Source organism: Plectropomus leopardus, chromosome 5 (assembly GCF_026936395.1).
Source record: "Plectropomus leopardus strain MGB_pleo_1.0 chromosome 5, ASM2693639v1, whole genome shotgun sequence".
NCBI lineage: Eukaryota > Metazoa > Chordata > Actinopteri > Perciformes > Serranidae > Plectropomus > Plectropomus leopardus.
The window spans coordinates 3,129,030-3,152,364 of NC_142180.1; the positions used below are offsets into that span (position 1 = coordinate 3,129,030).

Below are 23,335 nucleotides of genomic sequence, written 5' to 3' on the forward strand. Positions count from 1 at the left end.
CAACCTTGTGGGAACAGTTTGGAGCGGGCCCCTTCCTCTTTCAACATGACTGTGCACCAGTGCACAAAGCAAGGTCCATGAAGACATGGATGACAGAGTCTGGTGTGGATGAACTTGACTGGCCTGCACAGAGTCCTGACCTGAACCCGATAGAACACCTTTGGGATGAATTAGAGCGGAGACTGAGAGCCAGGCCTTCTTGACCAACATCAGTGTGTGACTTCACCAATGCGCTTTTGGAAGAATGGTCAAAAATTCCTATAAACACTCTCCTCAACCTTGTGGACAGTCTTCCCAGAAGAGTTGAAGCTGTAATAGCTGCAAAAGGTGGACCGACATCATATTGAACTCTATGGGTTAGGAATGGGATGGCACTTCAGTTCATAGTATGAGTAAAGGCAGGTGAGCGAATACTTTTGGTAATATAGTGTATGTCATGTTTAAAGGTGCTACTGGTAACCATAGCATTTTTATATCAGCTCTTCATACTATAACATCTTTGATGCAGGGGTGGAGCCAGGCATTGTAAACATTTGGCGCTCAGCCCAGGGGTCATGCCCCCCCGATGAGATATTTTTTCCCATTTATGGAAGCTGTACACACATTTTTTTCAAGCCATTTGAGGTAATCAAATGCCTAAAAATCTGTACATTATTCAGTAAGAATATGAAAAATATAATCCGACAGAGCAGTGACACTCAATTTTTATCCCACCAACCATTTTGAATTCACAATGAAAATATATTTATTGATACTGGGATTTTTTCCTTTTTTTGGTACTTTGGATGTAATTCTGGTGCCAAGTGCCTGTTTGTCAAAGACATGCCTGGGGAAAATCCAAAAGAGTTATGGGCAAAGCCCCAAATTTCCTCAATTTCTAGAAACTGGTCTCTGGACTCCTGTCAGTTAGCAAAAGTGGCCCCTGGGCAAAGCAAGTTGAGTATCCCTGCTGTAGAGCCCACATTCTTTTTTTTTTTTTAAATCTAATTATTCTTTGACTGGCTTCAACATTGCATCTTTCTGTTGCCTAGTGACTTTGTATGCAATGGCACTATCTAAAATTGACATTTTGAACACACCTTGAATCTCCAAATGTACTAACAGATTCTTTGTATATGATTTGATTTTCTATAATTACTGCAATTTAACGAGAACACGAGTAAAAAGCAGGCGGCTACAGGCTACAAAATTTTAAAATAAGTTTCTTTGTGTCACAATTATTTGAGAACCCTCTTTATATTGGTGAAATACTTCTTTAATCCCGAGCAAATTGGTTTGATTTCTTTTAAAAACATGCATAGAAAGTGATGAGCAACTTAACAAGACTTGGCCAAAAATAAATAGGAAATTAGTAAAGAAAAAAAAAAAACAAAAGTAACAATAAAATTACAAACAACAAAATACCCCAAAAAATACAAAAAAATTATATATGTACATTTTAGTTTTTGACAAATAATTTTACATATATGGTTATAGCAATTACACATATAGTTTTCAAGACATTTTTTCCCTGTAATTTTTTTAAATTTTCTTCTTCTTTAGAACAAATTTTCAGGTCATTTTCATTTAACCTTTAGCTAACTTCTAGGAATCTGCATGTTTCATTGCCTCTTCGCAATGAAACATGCAAGTCGCTCATTGCCTCTTTTGCATATATTTTCAAAAGAAATCAAATAAATTTGCTTAGATTTCAAGGGTTAAGACTTTATTTAAGCAAATCTGAACTTGTACCCTCCACAAACAGCCATTGTACGACTGTACACATGTTTTCCCCGTCCAACTGACAACACGCTTAGATGATTTCTGTACGGAGTGCATCTGTATTTGTGACTGCTCGGATTCTGAACTGATCTCAGAGCTTATCAGGAACTCTTGTTCATCCTGTTTTCTCCATCCCTGAGTGGAGTATAAAATGAACATATTTTGTCAGCTCATGGGGACACGTCTTCTGTTCATTTTGCACCATCTAGAGCAAACTAAACTAGCACATTTCTGCATCCATTGGCGTCTTCCTACTGACTTTGTATGCAATGGCCCTGCCTCTGAAATTAGCATTTTCTTTGGCTTGAACACACCTTGAATCTTTAAATGTACCAACAGAATCTTTGTACACAATTTTATTTTCTGTAATTACTGTAATCTAACGAGAACATCAGTGAAAAGCAGGCAGCCTGTAGCCGCCTCCACACAGTTTTAGAATACATTTTTTTTGTGTCACATTTGAGTGGAAATCTGCTCCTGTTTGTTTTAGAGCATGAAACTTAATTGCATTGTGACATGAAGGCAGATTGCGGTACAGTACAAAGAAAACATTTAATGGCACAGTACAAGGTTTAATTTTATTCAAATGACATTATTGTAAGTGACTAGCTTATGGCCAAAGAACTGACACTTTTTTGAGTTGTGACTTCCAAACTCCTTTCTACTAGTTTGGCTATTTTCTGCATATTTTGTTTTTTGCTTATACACAGCTACACTGACTAATTATGTAGCCCTGAAAGAAAGTGAGGAGTGGTGATTAAATCCCCTCATTTTCTTTGACATATTTTTCATTCAACAGACTTTGCGTAATGTGTATTTCAACATTTTAGTTTCAAATTCAGCTCAAAGCCGTCCTCTTCTGTCTGCGCCATTCCTTTATTTCCTCTTGTGTCTCTCCCTGTAACACAAAGAATAATGGGCCAGATATGGCAGGCAAAATAATATTAAAAACTTATCTCATTTCCCCTTTTCTCTCCCCAGAGGTATTGTATTTTCCCAGCTCCTTTGATCAGCCTGCGTCTCTGTGTTTGCTCAAAACATCCCTGTGTCAGCAGCAAAAGTAATGCCTGTCACTGTCCTGTATCTGTCACATAAATGTAATAATAGTGATGTGATTGGAATCATCTGTTGTTCATTAGGTGCCACCGTGGGCAGACGCAGCACATGGAGATGAGATCCCGTATGTGTTTGGCCTGCCGATGATTGGACCCACAGAGCTGTTTCCCTGCAACTTCTCCAAGAATGACGTGATGCTCAGCGCCGTGGTCATGACCTACTGGACAAACTTCGCCAAGACAGGGTATGATGTGGCTCCCAAGGGCCAATACCACTCACTTTATATGTGTGATCTCTATAGACTGGGCCATAGTTACTTTCACAAAGTCAGTGTTCAAATGTGCTTGAAGCTGGTCTGAAAGTCCAGATTTATGTATTAAGAGCGCCAATTGAAGTTACAAACTTACTTTATACTCATGCTCTAAATTGCACAGAGTTTCTTTCACATTAATTAATTTATGGCAACCTGTGACAATTAAAACATCTGTCGCCACAAAGTGATGTAATATTTTGGGAGCTGGACCATTCATTAGTAGTTCAACAGTTAGTTAAATATTGCACCACTCTGGTGTAACAGAGAGTACTCTGGGCACAGACGGAGCAGCAGAACAGCAGGCAAAGTGAAAGTAAAACTTTAACCTTTACTGTGCTGGGTCTAAAAGTTTGCTTCTTTTCTTATTAATCTATCTTTGGAGGGGTAATCATTATTTTTATAGTATTATTATTAGGGTGGTCAAGCGATTTTAAAAAATAATCAAATTAATTGCATGCTCTGTGATTCATTAATCTAAATTAATTGTATAGATCTTTTTTTCTGTGAAAGTACTTTAACTCAGTTCACATTTATCAGTACAAATTCCACTCATTTATGATGTCGCACAAGCTCCTGCATTGTCAACAACACAGTCCTGCAAATATTTCAAACAGAAATGCCTTGCGTAAACAACTGGTGGGATTCTGACAAAGGAGACGATGTCAGAGGACCTTTATTTTGAAACGGAAGCAAGGAAGCTTGAGTAAAACAGACTTCTTTGTATTTCCCCATCTCTTTGAGAGAGAGAGACTTTTGAACTGAAGTAAAAGATGGTATAGAGTCAATATAATCATCAAAACACCATTTTCACCCCTGGCAGTTTGTGTCTGAAACACGTAGAAGGAGCTTGTCTTTCCATTATTGCTCCATAACACGCCTGCGTGGCCTTCAACTGGAAACAACGATGGCTAGTGCGGTGGCTGCAATAAAAATAAAGCTGCTAATGTTTTAAATTTCTAACACCATGCTTCTTGGAATGTTATCATGAGAGGAGAGGTCGCAGAACATCACTCAATGGAAATGCAGTCATCTCACAACTGTGTTCTATTAGCATTTCGAAAAATTCGCTAGTCTTGCACAAATCTGTAATGAAAACCCGCCTAATGGCGTTTTTTCCCATTGTCCTATCAGATGAATTGAGAGGCGGGCTCTCTGTGGTAGCCATGATAGCAAATGGTGGTGTACACAGCTTGCAAACAGCAAAAGTTAGCTCAAGTTCATTGTAGGCATCCAGCATATCTGACTTTAACTACTTTTTATTATGTTTCACCAAGCATAATGAGGACTTACAACTGACACCAGATTATTAAACTCCTAAAACAAGCCTTGAACGGACCATCATCCAGGCAGAGCTCCTCAACCAGCTGATGGAAGTCAGTACTCAGTACACAGATCTCTGTCTCTCTGTGTCCTATCCATTTTTTGTGCAGCTTTTAGGCTACACATCTGTGAGTTAGGGTTACAGCAAAAAAAGTGTTTATGTTGAAGACAGATTTGATGGTTGCCTAGTAACAACAAAAAAAAGACAGCAAGCTGCAAAACATGCTCTGTGTGATCAGGACCTATTTGCTATCTTTATCCTCTTTTTTAAATAATCTTTTAAAAGATAGCAACCATTAACTTCAGTCTGTCAGTGCACTTACATGCAATTAGGTAACTGGGTTACCGTCGGCTTTCTTCAGTAAGCTGATTTCTTAAATGTCATGTAACGGAAATCCTGGTTTATGTTATCGGGGCTGAGGATTACCTGGTTCCCCTGGTAGATTTCTCCTAGGGAGAAAGCAGTTTCCACTGAGGACACTGGGTTTAAAATCAGATTTTCTACAAGTATGCATGTGCATAACAAAGACTGCAGTCAGTGAATCAGTACATGATGTTAGAAAAAGTCTAATTATTGTGTAAGTGCAACTGAAATTGGACCACACTGAATTTCTACAAAAATCGGACTGACACACCCATTTAATGCAGTTGGAAGTCGAGCTATTTTGTCATGTAGACACCTGAGTCGAACTTTAACTTGACTTGGCTTTCTGCACGTGGTTAGGGATAGGGACTGTTCATTACATATGAGGAGGGAAGGCATTAAAAAATATAAGTACTGAGGAGAAACTTGTGTGTGTTTTAATTCTGGCTTAGGTGAGGGACATACATCTTGAAAAAAAGTGTTTTATATTTACTTTAACTCAAAAAGTCACACTCCAGCCATCCCCCTTCTCTGAAAAATATACGTAGGACAGTCCTACAACACTAGTACAGAAGATAAATGATACTGAGCGATGTGGACGGGACAACAGCAAAATATATTTTAGGAGAATGAAAGGAGAGATTATTACAGAGAGCCATGCATGCTTGTATTTAAAATTAATGAATGAATAAATACATTCAAATACTGACTGAAACTGAAACTAACACAAAGAATCAAGTCAGTTTGCGCTGCTGAACGTTTAACCAGTTGTTGCATTCAGAAACATAATTTCATTCTATGAGGGAAGCCTCCGGCCTGCTTCCTGTACAGTGAAAATGGAGGCCAAAAAAACTGAGATCAAACAGTAAAACTAAAGAGCCCTGCTCAAATATAAACCAAGATTCTGTTCCTGCATTTTCAGAAACATGTTTAAGCTCATGTTATAAGTTACAAGTGTTATATGGGATAATTTGGTATCAGCCAGCTGCCATTGTGTTAAATGGATAAGTTCAAATTATGTCACAGGAGTGTTTGTTTGTTGGTCTGGTACAGCACAGTGCATTCTGGTAGCTGTAGCTTTTCTACCTCTTGAGCAAAAGCAAATGCAGCAGTCCTTTTTGTCTGTTGTCTCTGGTAAAGTAGTAATAATTTAAAAACTGTTTGCATATTTTACTGCAAAGATAGACTAGTTTTATGTGAAAACCCTCTTTATATCAAAATGAAAAACTTCTTTTACCCTGTAAAACGTGAGCAAATTGGAGTGATTTTTTTCAAAGACATACGTAGTAAACAATGATCAACTTCGAAAGATATGGCCCAAAAATTAAGAAAATTACTTAAACTAATTACTTAAACAAAAACTAACACAAAAAATACCTGAAAATGAGCGAAAAAAGGAACCAATTTGAAAAAATATATGCATTTTTTTTTCTGACACATAATTTTACATATATGTAAAATATATAGGTTTTTCTATGCATTTTTTCCTAGAAATTTGTTATTTTCTTTTTAAACTTTTAAACTTTTTTAAACACATTTTTAGGTCATTTTCTTGTCATCTTTAACTTATTTTGTTGCAATTTGCGGAACAGTTTTTGCAAAGTTGCTCATTGCCTCCTTCTTTTTTGTTTTTAAAAGAAATCAAACCAGTTTGCTTGGATTTGATTGATTGATTGATTTAAATTTTTATTTCAAACATGATTTTTTTCCAACACCATAAACATACAAACCATCAAAAGAATAGCGCATAAAAAGAAAAGGAATAAAGAAAAAAAAAGAAACGGTCAAATCCAGTGTTTGAAAAGGAGTGGGAAGAAGTACAAACTTATCTGAACTCATGCCCTCTCCATTGTTCAAGTAACTAATAAATGTACATACACTTCCTTACTTAAATAACGTAACTCATGAATGCAAAAATAAATAGAAATGAAATATACACACACATACACACACACACACACACATACAGTATACATACACATACATGTTTGTACATATAAACAGCTTGTGAAGGGCATTCCAACAAAGGAAACTGATGTTGATCCAGGTTTCAAATTGTTAAAATAAGGCAGCCATGGTTCCAAAATAAGGCCAGAGGTTGTGGAGAAGTATGATTACTGACATGTTGCATTAGCTCTAACGGGCTTTAATGCACAGTGAAGGCTTTTTGACTGAAACTAGCTGTTCTCTCAATCATCTGTTCTGTCAGTGTCCACAGAGTAACCTGATTTACAAGTTTCTGCATGTTTATATATGTAACATAGTTTTACAAAGGTCAGCCACAGGGTTATTTCAACAGTTTTTGTTGCCATTTATTCTGCAATTGCTCTTCCGGCACTTGACAACACACAGTTACCATTACTACCCCGTGGACTAATTGATGATTTCATTGTAATTGTGTTTCCTCAGTATTAACCTATATTAGATGAGCAGTAGTGGTGAATTGTGCTATTGTGTTTTATGGACTGTACAGTGTAATTGGTATTCTAAGCAGATACCCTCTACATATCTTCAAATACATCCTTAATTAATGGTCGTAGCCTGAAGAGTGACATTCTCGATGGGACAAAATTAAAAATCCCCCCCACCCTCTGTCCCCCTTTCTGTCTCAAGCTGCCTTAGAGCATATAGTCATGGCGGTAATTGTTTTTCAAGAGCGTAATGGGGGGACATTGGCTTTTTCTGTGCACTGCCCAGTAGCCCTGAGGGGAAGAGAAAGGCACTAATGATCTACATATATAACCCCAAATTGACGTGGAATGCCGGGTACCTGGGAGATTTATGCCGCCAATTTGAATGGTTAAGCGTGTTCCTGATGAGGTCTGGCTGGCTCCATATGCCGCTCTCAGACAATGGGTCTCTCAGTGGGCCTGAATGGGCCTCCATAGCTCACATGGCTGGCTCTATTCGGCTCAGATTAAGTTTAAGGGGGTCTCTTTAGCACAGGAGCCCGTGCACAATGCGCTATGTAAGCTCCTCAGTATGTTCTGATTGTTACAGACCTGCATTTACGGTATAGGTCATTCTTGGGTCATAAACAAATGTTTAAATAGTTAGTTCTTAGTTTATTTTGACTCTTTGAAACTTGGACTGACATAATTTTTCTTGTGCAGCATTCAAATGCCTTTCACAAGCTTTTAAACCTTTGAAGCCTGAGCACATTGGTCTTATTTCTGTTGAAAACATGGAGAAAAAGCAAAATGCATCTTGGAAAGAGGTGACCTCAAACACTGGCAAGAAATTAGCGAAAGCCATAAGAAATATGGTATGAAAAAGATAATAAAATAAAATAAAAATGTAAAAAATGTAAAGAGAACTGCATATGTATTTATCATGATACTAAATTAAAAATATGCCACAGAAATATATTAACAGTATTTCAGCACTTTTTCAATCATGTTATTTCCCCTGTTTGTTTTTATTTTTACTTTTCCCAATACTAAATTTTGGGAAATTTTCATGTAAACCACCTCTTAATTAGCAAGAACTTAGTAGAGGTTACAAAAAGAATGGCCTCATGAAGGGAAAAAAAATGTTTAAAAAAAAAATAAAATGAAGGAAAAAGAATTGTCCGTTCACCAAACTCTTAAAGGGAACTGGGGGGGTCTTTTCTTCCAAAGTTGCTAATTGCCATATTTGTATGTTTTTTAAGGGATCAGGTCAATTTGCTTAGGTTCCAAAGGGTTAAAGCAACTTCTTAAAGCACTCATGAAAATGATCAGCGTGGTTGAACTGCATCTTTACCCAAACATATTCCTTGGCTGGAGGCTTCTTTTTATGTATAAATTATATATAAATAGGTTCGCTCTCAACGAGACATCTATAATTTACAAACTGTGACATGCTGATTTTTTCTTATCATTTCAATAAAACTTAAATTAGAGAAACTTCTGAGGTTATTAGCTATCTTAAGACCTTTTCATTCAATCAGAATCTTTAGAAAACCAATCATCTGTGAGCAGTAATACCCCTTTTGACCTTTTTTGTCCTGATTTAATCAGGTGTGATATCTCAGAAACTGTTGATTAATATTTGATGAAACCTGGGGTCTGCATCTCAGCACTGCATTCCAGTATTTCCATAATTACACTGATTAGCCAGAGGGAGATGCTACACATAGGTCAAAATTAAAATTTTAATAAACAGACAGTCCCACAAGGTCCACTCCACCTTTAGTTTAACTTAAGTTCTGATCGGTTATTACTGATCAGTGAGGAGAGGACTGCATCTTTCATGGGAGGCAACGCATATGCTGCTGCTCATGTACTGTTGTGCTATAAAACCATCAGCATATTTCACCTCTCTGTGGTTTATTTCATTAGAAACAATTTCCTTCTTTCCTCTTTCTGTCAGGGATCCAAATCAGCCTGTCCCGCAGGACACCAAGTTCATCCACACCAAGCCCAATCGCTTTGAGGAAGTGGCATGGACCCGCTACAACCAGAAAGACCAGCTGTACCTGCATATCGGCCTGAAGCCTCGGGTCAAAGAGCACTACCGGGCCAACAAGGTACGCTTAGATATTACTAAATACACTTTTTATTCTGCTTTTGATCTTTTTGTAACACTCTCATTACTGAATACTCATGATAGCCATGCTGGAGTGAAATACAAACAATTCTAAGAGGAACCTCAGCTAAGCCACATATCTGGGTTTTTATGAGACTTCCCAGAATCACATCACAGGCTCACTTCAGTATAGATTGCAGTCATTTCAGTATCTACTGTCAACACATTCTTTTTTTTTTTTAAGATTTTTTTGGGGGGATTTTTCCCTTTATTGATAGGACAGCTGTAGTATGACAGGAAATGTGGGAGAGAGAGGGGGAATGACATGCAGGCTGGAATCGAACCCGGGCTGCTGCAAAGGCCTCGGCATATGGGGCGCATGCTCTATAAGGTGAGGTAGATGCCGCCCCCTGTCAACACATTCTTACTCCTAACCCGTCCAATACACCCATTTGTCAGGTGGCCTACGCATCAATCTATGACCCTCTTGCTACCCCTCTAGTAGTGAGTGATGGCTGAAAAATTAATAAACTTTTTTTTTTTTAAGATTCTTTTCAATAGAGCAGCTTGAGAGTGACAGGAAAGGGAAGAGAGAGAATGGGGGGATGATACACAGAAAAGGGCCTCTAGTCATATTAGTCTATATGGGCTGTATGCTCTTCTAGGTTCAGATCTGGACTGGATCTGAACCTAGAAGACAGCAGCAAGCAAGTCAGTCTGGACACCTCATATTAGTAATGCAATAACACAGTGTGATGAAGTGTACGTTTCCTACTTTGAAAAAGAAAGGTTTTATACTTTTATACTTTTGCAGAATATAGTTTATTTTGACATCATCTCAGTGATCCTGGCCCGAGATTAGTCTTTAACATAATTGTTTTCCTGTTTGACAATGCTGTCATGGCAACTATGACCACCAGCGAGCATATGACATCATTTTATGTCACAATTCAAGGGTCGGCTAACAGGCGGCCATTCAAATTAGCTTAGCAAATCAGTTAATGGCTAACGGAGGTTTATGTTCTGTCCTGTGGGCACAATAAAGTGAGACTTTGGTGTCTTCTGTCAGTGTACATTACCTCACCACTGCGGTGAGTATGTCACTATCCAACTGTGCACAGAAAAGAAAAGTTGACCAAGAAAACTGAGATTCCAAAGATGAGTGGACAGAGAAATATATGTTAATTTTGCTCAAATCCAACACAAATCCCATTTGTTTGATTTGTGCACACACAGTTTGAGATGTGAAGAGTGGAAATGTTAAAAGCCACTAAGACACAAAGCACAGACATTTCAAACAGTAAAGTCATCAGAATACAGAGGTGAGGAAGACAAAACTTCAACAGTTAATCTTCCTATGAATCAACAAAAAAGTTGTTTGTGAGATCTGTGACACAGCAGAGAGAACTACTGAAGCCTGTCTCTGAGTGGCCTGGCTGCTGGGCAAAAACAATAAGTCCTTCTCTGATTCAGAGGTAGTTGAGGACTGTTAAGATGAGATAGTTGAGGCTCTGTTTAAGAAAAAGGAGAGACAGGAGATGAGAGAAATTCATTGAAATTATATTTTCTAACAACACTTGGACAAGGAGAAAGAGAGTTGCTTGCTGATGACCTAGTTCAGCAGTTAACTGATGACATAAAGGACGCACAGTGCATTTCATTTGCTGTGGATGAGTCAACAGGCAGCCAGGACCTAGCCTTGCTTATCACCAATCGTTATGGACAGTTCTGTTTCAGGCCTTTAAAGATTAAGTTTGAGAACCCCTGCTCTACTAGGTGAACTAGAGGTTGTCAATTAAAAGTTTTTGTGACCTATGAGACATGATGTAGGACCCAAGTGCTGACTTAAAACGCAACGCTCAAGGATCTCAGTAGATAGTGGTAATTTATTAACAAGTTCAGAATGTGCAGGGACGGGGGGAGCGAAGCCGAACTGCTCTCCAGAGCGTGGCGTGAGGGGAAGTCTTCAGTGTGGTCTCCATGTGGTCCAAACAAAGGCAAGAGTTCAAAACAAAGTGTTGGAAATCTGTGAGGTGAGGGAACGTCAGCCAGTGAGAGGTGAAGCAGGTGGGCAAGCGGGCAAGCAGGCAGGGAGGCAGGCAGGCGGGTACTCGAGCTGACGAGGCATACAAAAAGCTAGAAGCTTTAGGCAGATCTGAGGCAAAAAGACAAACAGATTAGGTAAGCCACACAGGCAGGCAAAACTTGAAGCAAACAACGAGGGAAACACAGGAGGCCGTGAATAACATCTACCACTGATGTAGCGCTAATACTCTGGCGACGAGAAGGTCTGAGACAGGATCTTAAGTACTCCTCCAGCTAATCAGCAGATTGCAGACACCTGGTACAGCCTGCGGGAAAAACCACGCCCCCTCTCACACACACAGGTTAGTGACACAGAAGGGAAGGCAGACAGGGAGAAACCAGCAACATGCAGAAAGGAAAGGAGGGAGGCTGCACAGCAGCCAATCATGACAGTTTTTTTTAACAACTCTTTAGAGATGGTAAATATCAAGTCGAACCAGCATGTTCGAGTGCTCATATATGAATGTTTTATCTTTTTTAAGTTAATATTACATATGATGATTGAATGCACAGAAAAAAAGTTTCTTAGGATCACAAGATTGGCTCTGGAATGTTTCTGTAATTTAATAGAGTGACTTTGACAAACTGACAACGTATTTTGCAGAAAGTATCCAAAATCAAAAATTCTGATGAACTAACTTGCATCTACCTGAAAGAACTGATACTGAGAAAAGAAGTTGTTGGCCTATCATTACAGTGTCACTTTTGGAAGCTCAGGGACTTCCTGTCAATTTTCACTCAATGCTTGCAAAGTGGCTCTTTTCAAAATAAACTTCCAACATAGGTTTGGCCCACTGAGTTTTTAGGTGTACTTTGTTAGGTTAAGGTTTAGGTAAGGAGTAGAAAAAAAAAGATGATGGTTTGGGTAATAAAATAAGTAAGTAAAGTAAGTATTTTTGTTAAGATGGTAACATCACGTGTCCTGTGACATACCTGACATAGATCACATGACAAAATATGCTACATAGTTAAAATAACTCACTGTTAACTTGGTTTCATATGGGACATGAACAGCGATCTCCTGGGTTAAAGACCTGTGTTTGTTTGACCACCCTGACCTCCACTGTGCGCTGACTCTCTTGCTCTTTAAGCCTCCTGAACTGTGAGATTTTTGCAGTCTTATAAGTTTAGTGCAACTACACTCTGTGACATGGATCTTCATAAACTTGGGTACAAAGTTGGATGTATGTAGATGTTACGCATGACACCTACTGAATCCTAGGCTACGACTTACATCCATGTAAATAACCAAAAAGAAAACTTTGTCTGCATGTGTCATCAATCTATGTTGATGTAGTGATAAGAGAAAAATGTAAAGAAACATGAATTGAGTGCTTGCAAAAGTGGCATTTATGTGTGTCCAAAAAAAAGCCTGAAGAAGAGGAGGATGAGAATGTTAATGCAGTCGTTGCTGGGGAAAAGAGGCCAACTTGCCATGCCAATTTTGCAACGAGAGCCCGGAGTGTTTTCTAGCATCTACTAGCATTTAGCATTTAGAGTCAAGCTGATCAGTGCATCATCCCATGCCGCGTTTCTGTCGGTTGGTTACTAGACATAGGGCAGTCACAGTGAGATTCTCATCCCAAATTTCTGACACAGTCAGAATTTTATCCCAGACTGTCTTTAAATGCATGACGACACGACGTTGTACTATGTCAGTTGCTCTGAGTGTCTAATAATGATCACATACAGATGCTTCACGTTGCCTTGGTGCATCAGTATCAGACGCCAAGTGCCATTGACCAAGCTTCAGTATTTGACAAGTTGGGAGTGAGAGAGGGTTGCTACTGTAGACCAGTAATCACTTTGCAATACATTAAAATTAATTCCATCTGTAGTCTTCTTAAAAACAATTTCAGTTACTCATATAACATTATTATATATTTTAAAAAGGACAGTCTTGCTCTATTGTTGATCTGAAAATTGGAGTTGTGGGTTTGCGCTTATTCTTTTATTGCCTATTTTTACTTAATTAAATGGAAAAGCTTCTTCATCATTAACATTAATTTGTGATATTAGCATCCAGGTTGTCAGAGTGACTACAGTGCATTCTCATTTTACTTTAAAGTCTTGCTCTTCTCAAAACACATCTCCTATATGGTTTTCCTTCGTTTTCTCTCTCACTTCATATTTTATCTCCTCTCCTCAGGTCAACTTGTGGTTGGAGCTGGTTCCTCATCTGCACAGCCTCAACGAGGTCACCCAGCTCATCCCCACCACCACCAAGGTTGGCACTAAATCCTCTATATCTCACCCTGCTTCTAAAAATTAACTACCTGAGTCGTTCCCTTTACAGCAAAGGTTTTGGAGTAGACCCAAGAACTTCGAAAAGGGATTTTAAGATGCAATATTTAGATTGTTTGTTGACCCAACTCTTGTCCAATCCTGCCCTCAAGTGCCCCTCATTAGCTCCTACTTCTGTGGTTAGACATGATACAATTGACATAATACATATATTAAGTGCTATCAGAACAAATGCATTCCCAAAAAAAAGTCTAATCTTTAAGACTTAGTCTTAGCCTTTTTGTCCCAAAAATAAATGAAGCTGTCCTGTGGGCAATATGTGAGATAATAGACAGCCCGCTCTACAGTGTTACCTTTAAACTACTTCAGGAACAACTCTGTATTGCCAAGTAAAGGATAAGCTTGAAGGCGTTGTGGTTAGCACTGTTGCCTCACAGCAAGAGGGTCCCTGGTTCAATCCCAGGTTGGAACGGGGTTCGATCAGTTAGTGGGCGCCCTTCTGTGCAGAGTTTGTATGTTCTCCCCGTGTCTGCGTAGGTTCTCTCCGGGGTCTCCGGCTTCCTCCCACAGTCCAAAGACATGCAGGTCAGGTTGATTGGTGACTCTAAATTGCCCTTAGGTGTGACTGTGAGTGTGAAAGGTTGTCTGTCTATATGTGTCGGCCCTGCGATAGTCTGGCGACCTGTCCAGGGTGTACCCTGCCTTCCACCCAAAGACAGCTGGGATTCTTTTGAGGACAAGTGGTTACGGACAATGAATGAATGAATGAGTATAACCTTGATTTCAGAACTAGTGGAGTATAATTGTAGAAGACACACTGTGATCTGCAGTGAAGTACTTGACTTGTTTAAACAACTTTTCCACCAGCACCTAGATTCACATTAGTTCAGTTTCACATACTGTGAATGTGAGTGGATATTTGTACTGTAAGTATTGAATCCTGAATTTAAACACATTTGACAATTAGAATTTGGATCATCTTTAAAAATTGTGTTTGGTATAGCGTTACAGTGGAAAGACCTTTTGTCTTCCAGCAAAAAGGATTTTCTTTTTAATGAACTTTTTTTGAACATTACTATCAAAAGGTCAAAGAAGGTTCACCGTGGTTGAGTTCTTATCATTCACATAAACTGAGCTGAGCGAGGGCAGCAATCACAAGATGTAGACATCCTCAACAATTAGATAAGTAAAGAGTAAATCACAGGACATAGACACAAGAAAAAAAAAACATCAGAAAACACAAGTGGTCATTTAGAAAAAAGGGCACATAGATATTTATTGATATAGATGTAGGATTTTTCCATTTTGTATTAATTCAGTGATCATTTAAATAGATTTATCTCATTTAGAAAAACAATAAATATAGGAGAGGTCTTAAGAAGGTAGAAAGTATTAGTCATTTTTTAAACAAAGTTTAAAAAACAAAATTACATTTGTCCTTGATCCTGCTATATCTTTGGAGTTGAAGAACAAAAAAGGAAATTAGATTTTTGAACAAAATACTTCAGATAGATTAAGATAATCAAATTATTATTTCCATTTTTTTTGCTTTTTGCTTACCAAACATTATTTCCTGTAAAGTGCTGAGATCTTTGATGAGCATGCACTAGCAGAGATCTTACTGTGCATGTGCTAATGGGAGGTCTTATTACACATGCGCTAATGAATGAAGGTCTGTGTGTCTACTTAGGTGGAATTTTAACTTCCTTATCCTGTGAGATGCAATGACGCACTACCACTGAATACCCTCCATCTCCACTGAAGCAGTGTTAAAACATGGATCCAAATTAGTATGCTCTGAGTTTGAAAGAGAGACTGAATAAGTAAGAGATACACACAGAGAAGTAACCACTATGAAGTTTTCACAGACCTCTGTCCATGCAAACACAATAGATTAATGCAAACACAATAGATTAAATTCTAAGGTGCACAAATGCTGGCCAAAAATCAAAGTTCCCTAATGAAGGTGTGAAAGATACCAAAGCTTTTCAACTAAAACTAACTAAATAAGGGTGCAGTCTTAACTTCTCAAACTGATCAGGTGAAATGGTTCAGATTGAACAGACGAACTTTTTCAGACATTTTTTTCATTAAAAATCTATCCTTCAATCCTTAAACTCCTCAGATCCATGATATACTGACCACTGTTTGTCCTGTCTTTAGATCCCTCCACCAGAGGCTACCAATCGCACCCCAAAAACCAAGGTTCTGGTGACCAAGCGCCCTAACCCAACCCCATTCCCCACTGAGACCCAGGACAGCCACAACCAGCCTCACCTGGTGGACCAGCGGGACTACTCCACCGAGCTGTCGGTGACCATTGCTGTAGGAGCGTCCCTGCTCTTCCTCAACATTCTGGCCTTTGCCGCACTTTACTACAAGAAGGACAAACGCCGGCATGATGTCCACCGGCGCTGCAGCCCCCAGCGGAGCGCCGCCAATGACCTGGCTCACACTCAGGAGGAGGAGATCATGTCCCTGCAGATGAAGCAGCACTCGGACCTGGACTGCAGGGGGGTGGGTGACTCCCTGCACCCGCACGACGTAGTGCTGAGGACTGCCTGCCCGCCGGACTACACTCTGGCCATGAGGCGCTCACCGGACGACATCCCGCTCATGACGCCAAACACCATAACCATGATCCCCAGCACCATGGGGGGGCTCACCTCGCTTCACTCTTTCAACACCTTCCCAAGCAGTGGACAGAATAACACCCTGCCCCACCCGCACCAACACTCACACTCCACCACCCGGGTATAGCCATGTGGATGCACCCACGCAGGCAGGACTCTGATGGCTGAGGCAAAGCTAGCGCCGCTGCAGCAGCAGAGACTTAAGGCCGACATGCTGACAAACACAGATATGTCAGGAGCTGAACGCCAGCCTGGAGTTGTCAGACGCCCATGGAATTACACTGGGATTGTACAACACCCTGTTAATACCTGAGGGAATATAGTCGAGGGATTTCTGGGGGTTTGGACCAGTGGAAAAAAAAGAATAATTATGTTTTTGTAGAAAAATAAAAGACAAGAAGAAAAAAAGTACAAATAAGGAGTGGAAGAAAAACAACCTCACAAGCTAAAACAAAGAGGAGGATGTTTTTTTTTTATTATTATTTTTGTTCTGATATTGCAGCAAAACAAGGTACAGTAAACTACTTTTTCTTTCTAGCGACAGATATGGCCTTCGGGATCTTTTGACAAATGACTGCTTGACAGTATTATCTGGAAGCAGAACAGAGCATCAGACACGCCTCGGAGGTAAGAAGAGGGGAGCACTTTGTAAAAGAAAGAAAACATATTGTTTTCCTTTGGCATCGCACTGCAGATTACTCTGTTTGTGGGGCACAGAGTGTGAGTAGACGCGGCGCAAACCAATTTAGGCATGTGTTAACTTCATAAATGGAGGCTGTGTAAGATAAAGCAAAAACAATTGTTGAATAAAACAAAGGAAGGACTGGAAACTCCAAGGGAAAAAAAGATGCACAATGGAACCATTTTGAGGAAAAAAATCTCACAGATACTTTTCATCCATTTATTTTTGAGGATTGGGAACAATTTTATTGTATAGAACCTATTTACATATCTAGATCTGTACACTAAGCACCAGGCTGTTTAAGCCCTCTTCTCTTGGGGAGGGGGGGTCTATACTGCAAACCTGCCAGCAAGACTGAACCAGTGGGAATCGAGGATCCACCTACTGGCTTTCTGGCAGATCCAACTTCAACACAGAGAGCTGGGGGACAAAGGATAATTGGATATTTTAGCACGATGCGCATGACAATTTATCTGCTTGATGGCTGCTCTGCTGATTATGTCATTATTAAGAATAATTTTCACCCTCTCCCTTGCATTGGAGCAACTTCCAACAGATTTCCTGATTGGATTACAGGAAGACACACACCCTCGCAGGACAAACAGTTCCAGGTTGTGGATGTTGCGGGCTGGAGTCGGGGACAGAAAGGGGAGGGGCTGGGGATATGGTCAAACTTTCTTGCATAACATAATATAGCTTGAGTGGAGCTGGGCATATAAGGACTAGTTTTGTACTCTGTGTGTTGGTACTACTTTTTGATAGTGGTTAAATCACATTACACTGTATCAATCAAACTCATTGTACCTTATGTTGAGATCAATGTTCTTTGCTATTCTACCTATTGGACCACTTTACCGTATAGAAGTAATTACCTGCACTGTTTATTCCATTGCCCACTTTTTTTTTGTTAACTGTTGACTGGGTGATGCAGTAGACGCCCATTGGTATGACAAAGAGGGTGAAAGTAGAAGAAAATATGGTGAATTTCCAGGCTATGTAGCTTTTCTTTTCTGTTATCCAGCCAGGTTCTGCAGAGCTGTTTAAACATGAATGTCTGTACATGACTTGTACAAGTCAAAGGCCAAGCACAGACAGATCAGACTGGGTGGAACGCTCTGGAAACGCACAGCAGGTGGACACGGAGAACAGCCAAGGTCAGGGTAGGCCAACTCCCATGATGTTTTGCATTCATCATTAGCCAAGGGTGATCCTTTTTGGGGGTGCTTTGGGAGGAAGAAAGAAGAAAGGCCTCCCAAACCTTCAGAAATATAGGTTCCAGTAGGGTTCATCATAAAAGGCTAAGATTCTACCCAGAATCATTTGCTTCTGAAGAAAGCTTTCTGAAGAAAGTTTGTACCTTAAGACTAAGAGTTCCATTAAGAACTTAAACCATGGTTAGTGGGAGAAAGCTCTATGGGTAATGTAGTCAATTACTATTCTTAGAGAACCCCTGGATAGGTTCCGCATAAACTCTTGGAATATGAAAGGGTACTCAGAGAAATCCCCTGGGTGAGTTCTAGATTTATCTTTTGGAATGTGAAAGCTGGTAGAATCCACTTTGTAAGTTCTTGTGTGCACCCTTAGAATGTGGAAATGTTCTGGATAGAACCCTCAGAGAAGCTTCTGGGTAGAACCATAACACCATTCTCTTTATAACCCGTCATAGGGGGTTCTGGGTGAAACCTTTTACAGATGGTTTTAGGTATTACCCTTTGTGTTGGGATCTTGGTAGATCCCTCTGAAAGTGTTCCAGTTCGAATCTTAAAATAAGGTTCTAGGAGGAACCAAAAAGGGTTCTCTTTTGGGAACAAGCCAAAGAACCCTATGTAGTTCTAGTCAGCACCTTTATTTCTAAGAGTACATAGCAGCCGAGAGCCACAGTCAACTCTCCTTACCTCACTTTTAAGAGCTACTGCTTTTCTTTTTTCGGCCCCACTCTTTTTCTACTTAGGATTCTCTACTGTCTCATCTTTTCTACTGAGCTGACAGGTCGGGATGTTTTAGCAAAACGGTTTCCCCTCGCATCCGCACCGCCTTCAGTTTACCGTCTGCTGCAAGACTCTCTGCCATCGCTAACATCTTTAGGTCAGTGAAGCCTCGGCAGCTAACAATGTTTGCCACCGTAGTAGGGATGTGTCATGCAGCAAAGCAGGCTGCAGTCGGATCCAGCCGCTTAAGAGTCATTGGGGGGGTAAAGTGGTGATCTTCAAAACAGAAAGAGAGGAATACCCTAGATGGCAAGTCTATTGTGCTCAGATATAGAAGTCTGAATGCTGGCGCAGAGATGCTACTTGGTAAGCTGAAACGCTTGTCTCCCTGTTTTCCTTTCACTAAAGCGTAGATGTGTGGAGGCCTCTGTTGTGAGAATACATCCTGCCCCTTTTGGCTCCCTCACAGGCACTGTGCAGTCATTCAAAATAATGAGTGCAGACTACTGTTACCCCATATAACACTGCGGCAGACAAGCTGGATGGGGGGATAAAATCTAGTCTGTCATAGGGAGTGTTGCTTTTTGGGATAAGATTTAAATTGAATAAACTAATTACATCTGTTTGCTCCAGATTGTTTCTCTGGATGAAATGAAGCGCCAAGGCATGATCTGGGATTTAAACAAAAGGAAGATTCCAAGGCTATTATCACACATCATTCTCATGGGCCAGGGACTTTTTTAATACCCGTCTCTGCAAAAACAAGCCAAAAAAAGTGTGAATTTCAGAATCTGGGGACAATCCGTCCTCTAGGTCTGTTGGCATTGTATCCACAGGCCACTCACTGGCTTTCCAGCTACTCAACCTGCTTGGTTCTGATTGCCCACACACATACAAACATATGCAAATGAAAACGTGTGTGCAAACACCCGCGCACACAAAACCATGAGCTAAGTGATTAGGCTTAGGCTTTCCAAGTGTTTTGGTATCTACTTAAGATATTGTATATAGACTAACACCCTGATTGTTTGCACTTGGACTCAAGATTTATTAGACCCATATAGAAAGAAATCTGACCTTGTTTTTGTAACCCAAGCCGATGGCTGAAATACATTTCAGTATTTCAGAGAGAGCATTTTGATAACAACAAAAAATCTTTCATGCAAGAAAGTATAATTACCAAGAAGTTCTCACTGCTTCCATAGTTTGTCATTTTAAAATAAACAACATTGTTGTATCAGCTATGCTGGGATCAGACTCCACAATATATAATTATGACCAAACCAAGACTCAGACTTATTCCAAAGTGTTAATCAATAGGAGCCCACACCACTATTGCTGTGCTGTAACCGTGCAAAGCAAAAGAGGAACAATATCTTATTATCAGAGAGATTTGTTTTAATGGCAGAAATATGTCCGACTCCTCCATGGTAGGTGGCGATATGCCCCCTGTAAGCTAGTTACTATTGGACCTTCTTCTTACCTATTACGTCACATAACAAACAAGTTAGCAAACAGATCAGACTTATATGTTTACATGTTTTTTTCAAGTCCAATTTTAGTTGGACCAACTCAATAATTCAACTCTTCTAACATCAAGTAAACATACTGAGTGAACCTGTAAACATAATCAGGAGCACCAAATTAGTGACAGCTGTTGTCACCCTTTGAACATATGTTGTGCACCCAAACACTCACCATCTCTCCATCAGTTGGGAAAGAGAAAGACCACAGTGTAACGATTAATGGTTACAGATTCACTTTCATTCATAAATCTGTGTTTAAATATATTTACATCTGTTGCTGGCCTATGGATATCATGCACATTGTGAGGGCCTATGAGATATAATCAGTGGGGTCAGCTTGTACTCATCCCCAGTTTGTCAAATACCAAAGCTTTGTCACACCCCTCGGTATGTGATATCGACACTAAGGCACCCTTTATTGTCTTTATAAGATGCTCTGTGTTTTATAATTATCTCCAATGTAAGGTCATTAATGGCAACTGATGCTGAGAGCAACTGATGTGGTATAAAGAGTGAGAAAGTCTGCTTATGGTGTTGGATGGGTCAAACTAAACCAGACTTTCTCTCAGGAGACTATACAGTTTGTTTTCTGTGTGAAACCAAGAATCATTGTTGTGATGTACGGTTTTATAACTTAGTACCTACATCCCCTGTGCAAGCAAAAATCTAAATTTTGAAGTAACGCTACTTGATATTGGTTATCATATATGGACATTATTTAAGGTTATTGGGTATGTAACCCTCGTACTAATTTTACCTTAAAACATGATCTGTTTTCTAAATCTAAGCAAGTAGTTTTGTTGCCTCAGCCTAATCGTAACTGACACATAACCACTTGTTAAAATCTGTTTCAGATGTGCGGCACATACAGATGACATACTGATGGGTTCCTTGTGCATTGCTATGAGACGGCAAGAGATGTGATGATGCTTTGGTCATTGGTATCTGATGACCTGGGAATGAGAGGTTTTTGGCATCCAAGTGTAGCTATGTGTCTAACTTAAAATTATATGATCACCTGATGTGTAGCCATCTCAGAACTCAAAACTATTGTGTAGTCTGATCCCAGCATGAGACTGTTGTCTTTCAGACAGTCCTGGCACGGGGGTGTAATGTTGTGCCACAACATACATGGATTTTTGTCACATTGCACTGCAAAGCCCCCATAATACTTTTGAACTCTAGCATTGTGAAACTGTAATGGTTATGGAAAAATACATCAGAAACAACTTGTCAAGTCTACATAAAGTAGGTATGCAGTAATTAATAATTAATTCATTAATAACCATAATGAAAAACAATTGGCTCTACATGACTAAAACTGTAACATGCTGATGGTAAACTCTAAGTACCTCCATCCTTGACAGTTTCACAGGGGATTGGAATAGTGCATTAGTGAGCACCCGCCCAATTCAAGCACTGCTCTCCAGAGAAATGACATGGGGCAAAGCAAGGGCCACCCATTGAATTAAACATGTAATTGCACTGATGGGTAAATAGTCAAGCAGTTGCAGGGCCATGCTAAGTAGTTGACAGCTGAAGATGAATGCTAATTAATAACTTTCCATGCGTTCAATTGTCTGACTGATGATAGGTGATGAATGCAAGCCAACTGTAGCGTGAGGAAAGTGAGAGAAGCGCTGGTCAGCACCTGACATATTTGGGATTAAAAATGGAAATTGCTGGAAGCAGTTGTGGACTTAATGTATGGTGGCAACTGCTAACAAGATTTAGCGTGTGTGGTGACTACATGCAAATACAACAGTCCTGGTTTTCTCATACGGAACACGCAGTCCTGCTGGATGGCTCGGGGATGTAAAACTAGACGGAGTGACTAAAAAGTTGTTGAAGAGGAGGTGCTGCAATGACTCACAAATCAAGGGTTATATAAGTGAGGAAATGCATTAAATAGCTTTATAATGCCTTACAAATGACAGAAGAGAAGCATGATTAGTGAAGCAAAATGAGACCATATCATTAGTGAGGAAAAACTAGAACTTTTGGAAATAAAAGCATAGGATGACCTTCACAGCCCTGAGGAGAACTGCTGGCTGTAAAGATTGAGGGAGTTAATAACAGCGTCACTTATACTACTGAAAACTTATATAAGTAGAAAAAACAGGAAAAGTGTTGGGAGACTGATTAAATCTTGGACTGGCTGTACAAATTGAGAGTCAGCTATAGTAGACGTTAGCATGACTGAGCTAGCTGATGCATTTCAACTGACTACAGAGATGTGAGAAAGAATCCAAATACTGAGTACCAGGAAAAAGTTATCACTAGGAGGAACTACTCACTGACCACAGAGAGAGAACTCACCACCTTTAATGAGATGGCTGACTGGGGGGCTGACTGGAGGCTGACTGCAAAAAGTGATAGATGGCATGCTAGTTTATTAATTGCTACCAGAGTCATAGTGCTCCACTTAGCAAGCCCATATAAATACAACATACAGGAGGCCATTTGGTATGTACATTTGAACCATTTAACAGCCCCCAAAATGAAGATGGACATTTTCTTATTCATTTTAATTTATGTTTACTTTATATCTAATTGTAAAATTTATTCAAAATGTAGCTGTATTTACTTAATTTGGTTAAGTTTTAACAACTTCAGCAAACTAAGTTAGTCTGACTTAACTTGATTATCATAGTGAGGATTTTCCCAATGTTGACGTTAGGAGATCTGCAAGTTCTGTTTTGTGTTAAAGTTGCTAAAACTTAGAAGGAGTGACTTAATTAAATTTGCCTTTTTTAAGTTGCAACAACTTCACAAAATCAAGTTAATCAAGAAAATCAAGTTAATCAAAATCAAGAAATAAATCAAGAAATAAATTAAACAAGCAAGTTAAGACTAATAGTTATGTTATCTAACATTTTTCAAGGCAATCAGTTTCCTAGATTTTTTATAAGTA

General features: G+C 39.5%; 1 protein-coding gene across 1 annotated transcript in view; it reads left to right on the forward strand.

Moving 5' to 3' along the window:
* Positions 1–17,309, forward strand: part of nlgn1 (neuroligin 1) — a 463,421-nt gene extending 446,112 nt beyond the window's left edge. The window contains exons 8-11 of the mRNA XM_088077385.1: positions 2,901–3,061; positions 9,168–9,324; positions 13,558–13,635; positions 15,816–17,309. Coding sequence (XP_087933511.1) covers positions 2,901–3,061; positions 9,168–9,324; positions 13,558–13,635; positions 15,816–16,412 — 993 coding nt within the window. The 3' untranslated portion in view covers positions 16,413–17,309. The remainder of the gene's footprint in view (positions 1–2,900; positions 3,062–9,167; positions 9,325–13,557; positions 13,636–15,815) is intronic.
* The last annotated feature ends 6,026 nt before the right edge of the window (positions 17,310–23,335 follow it).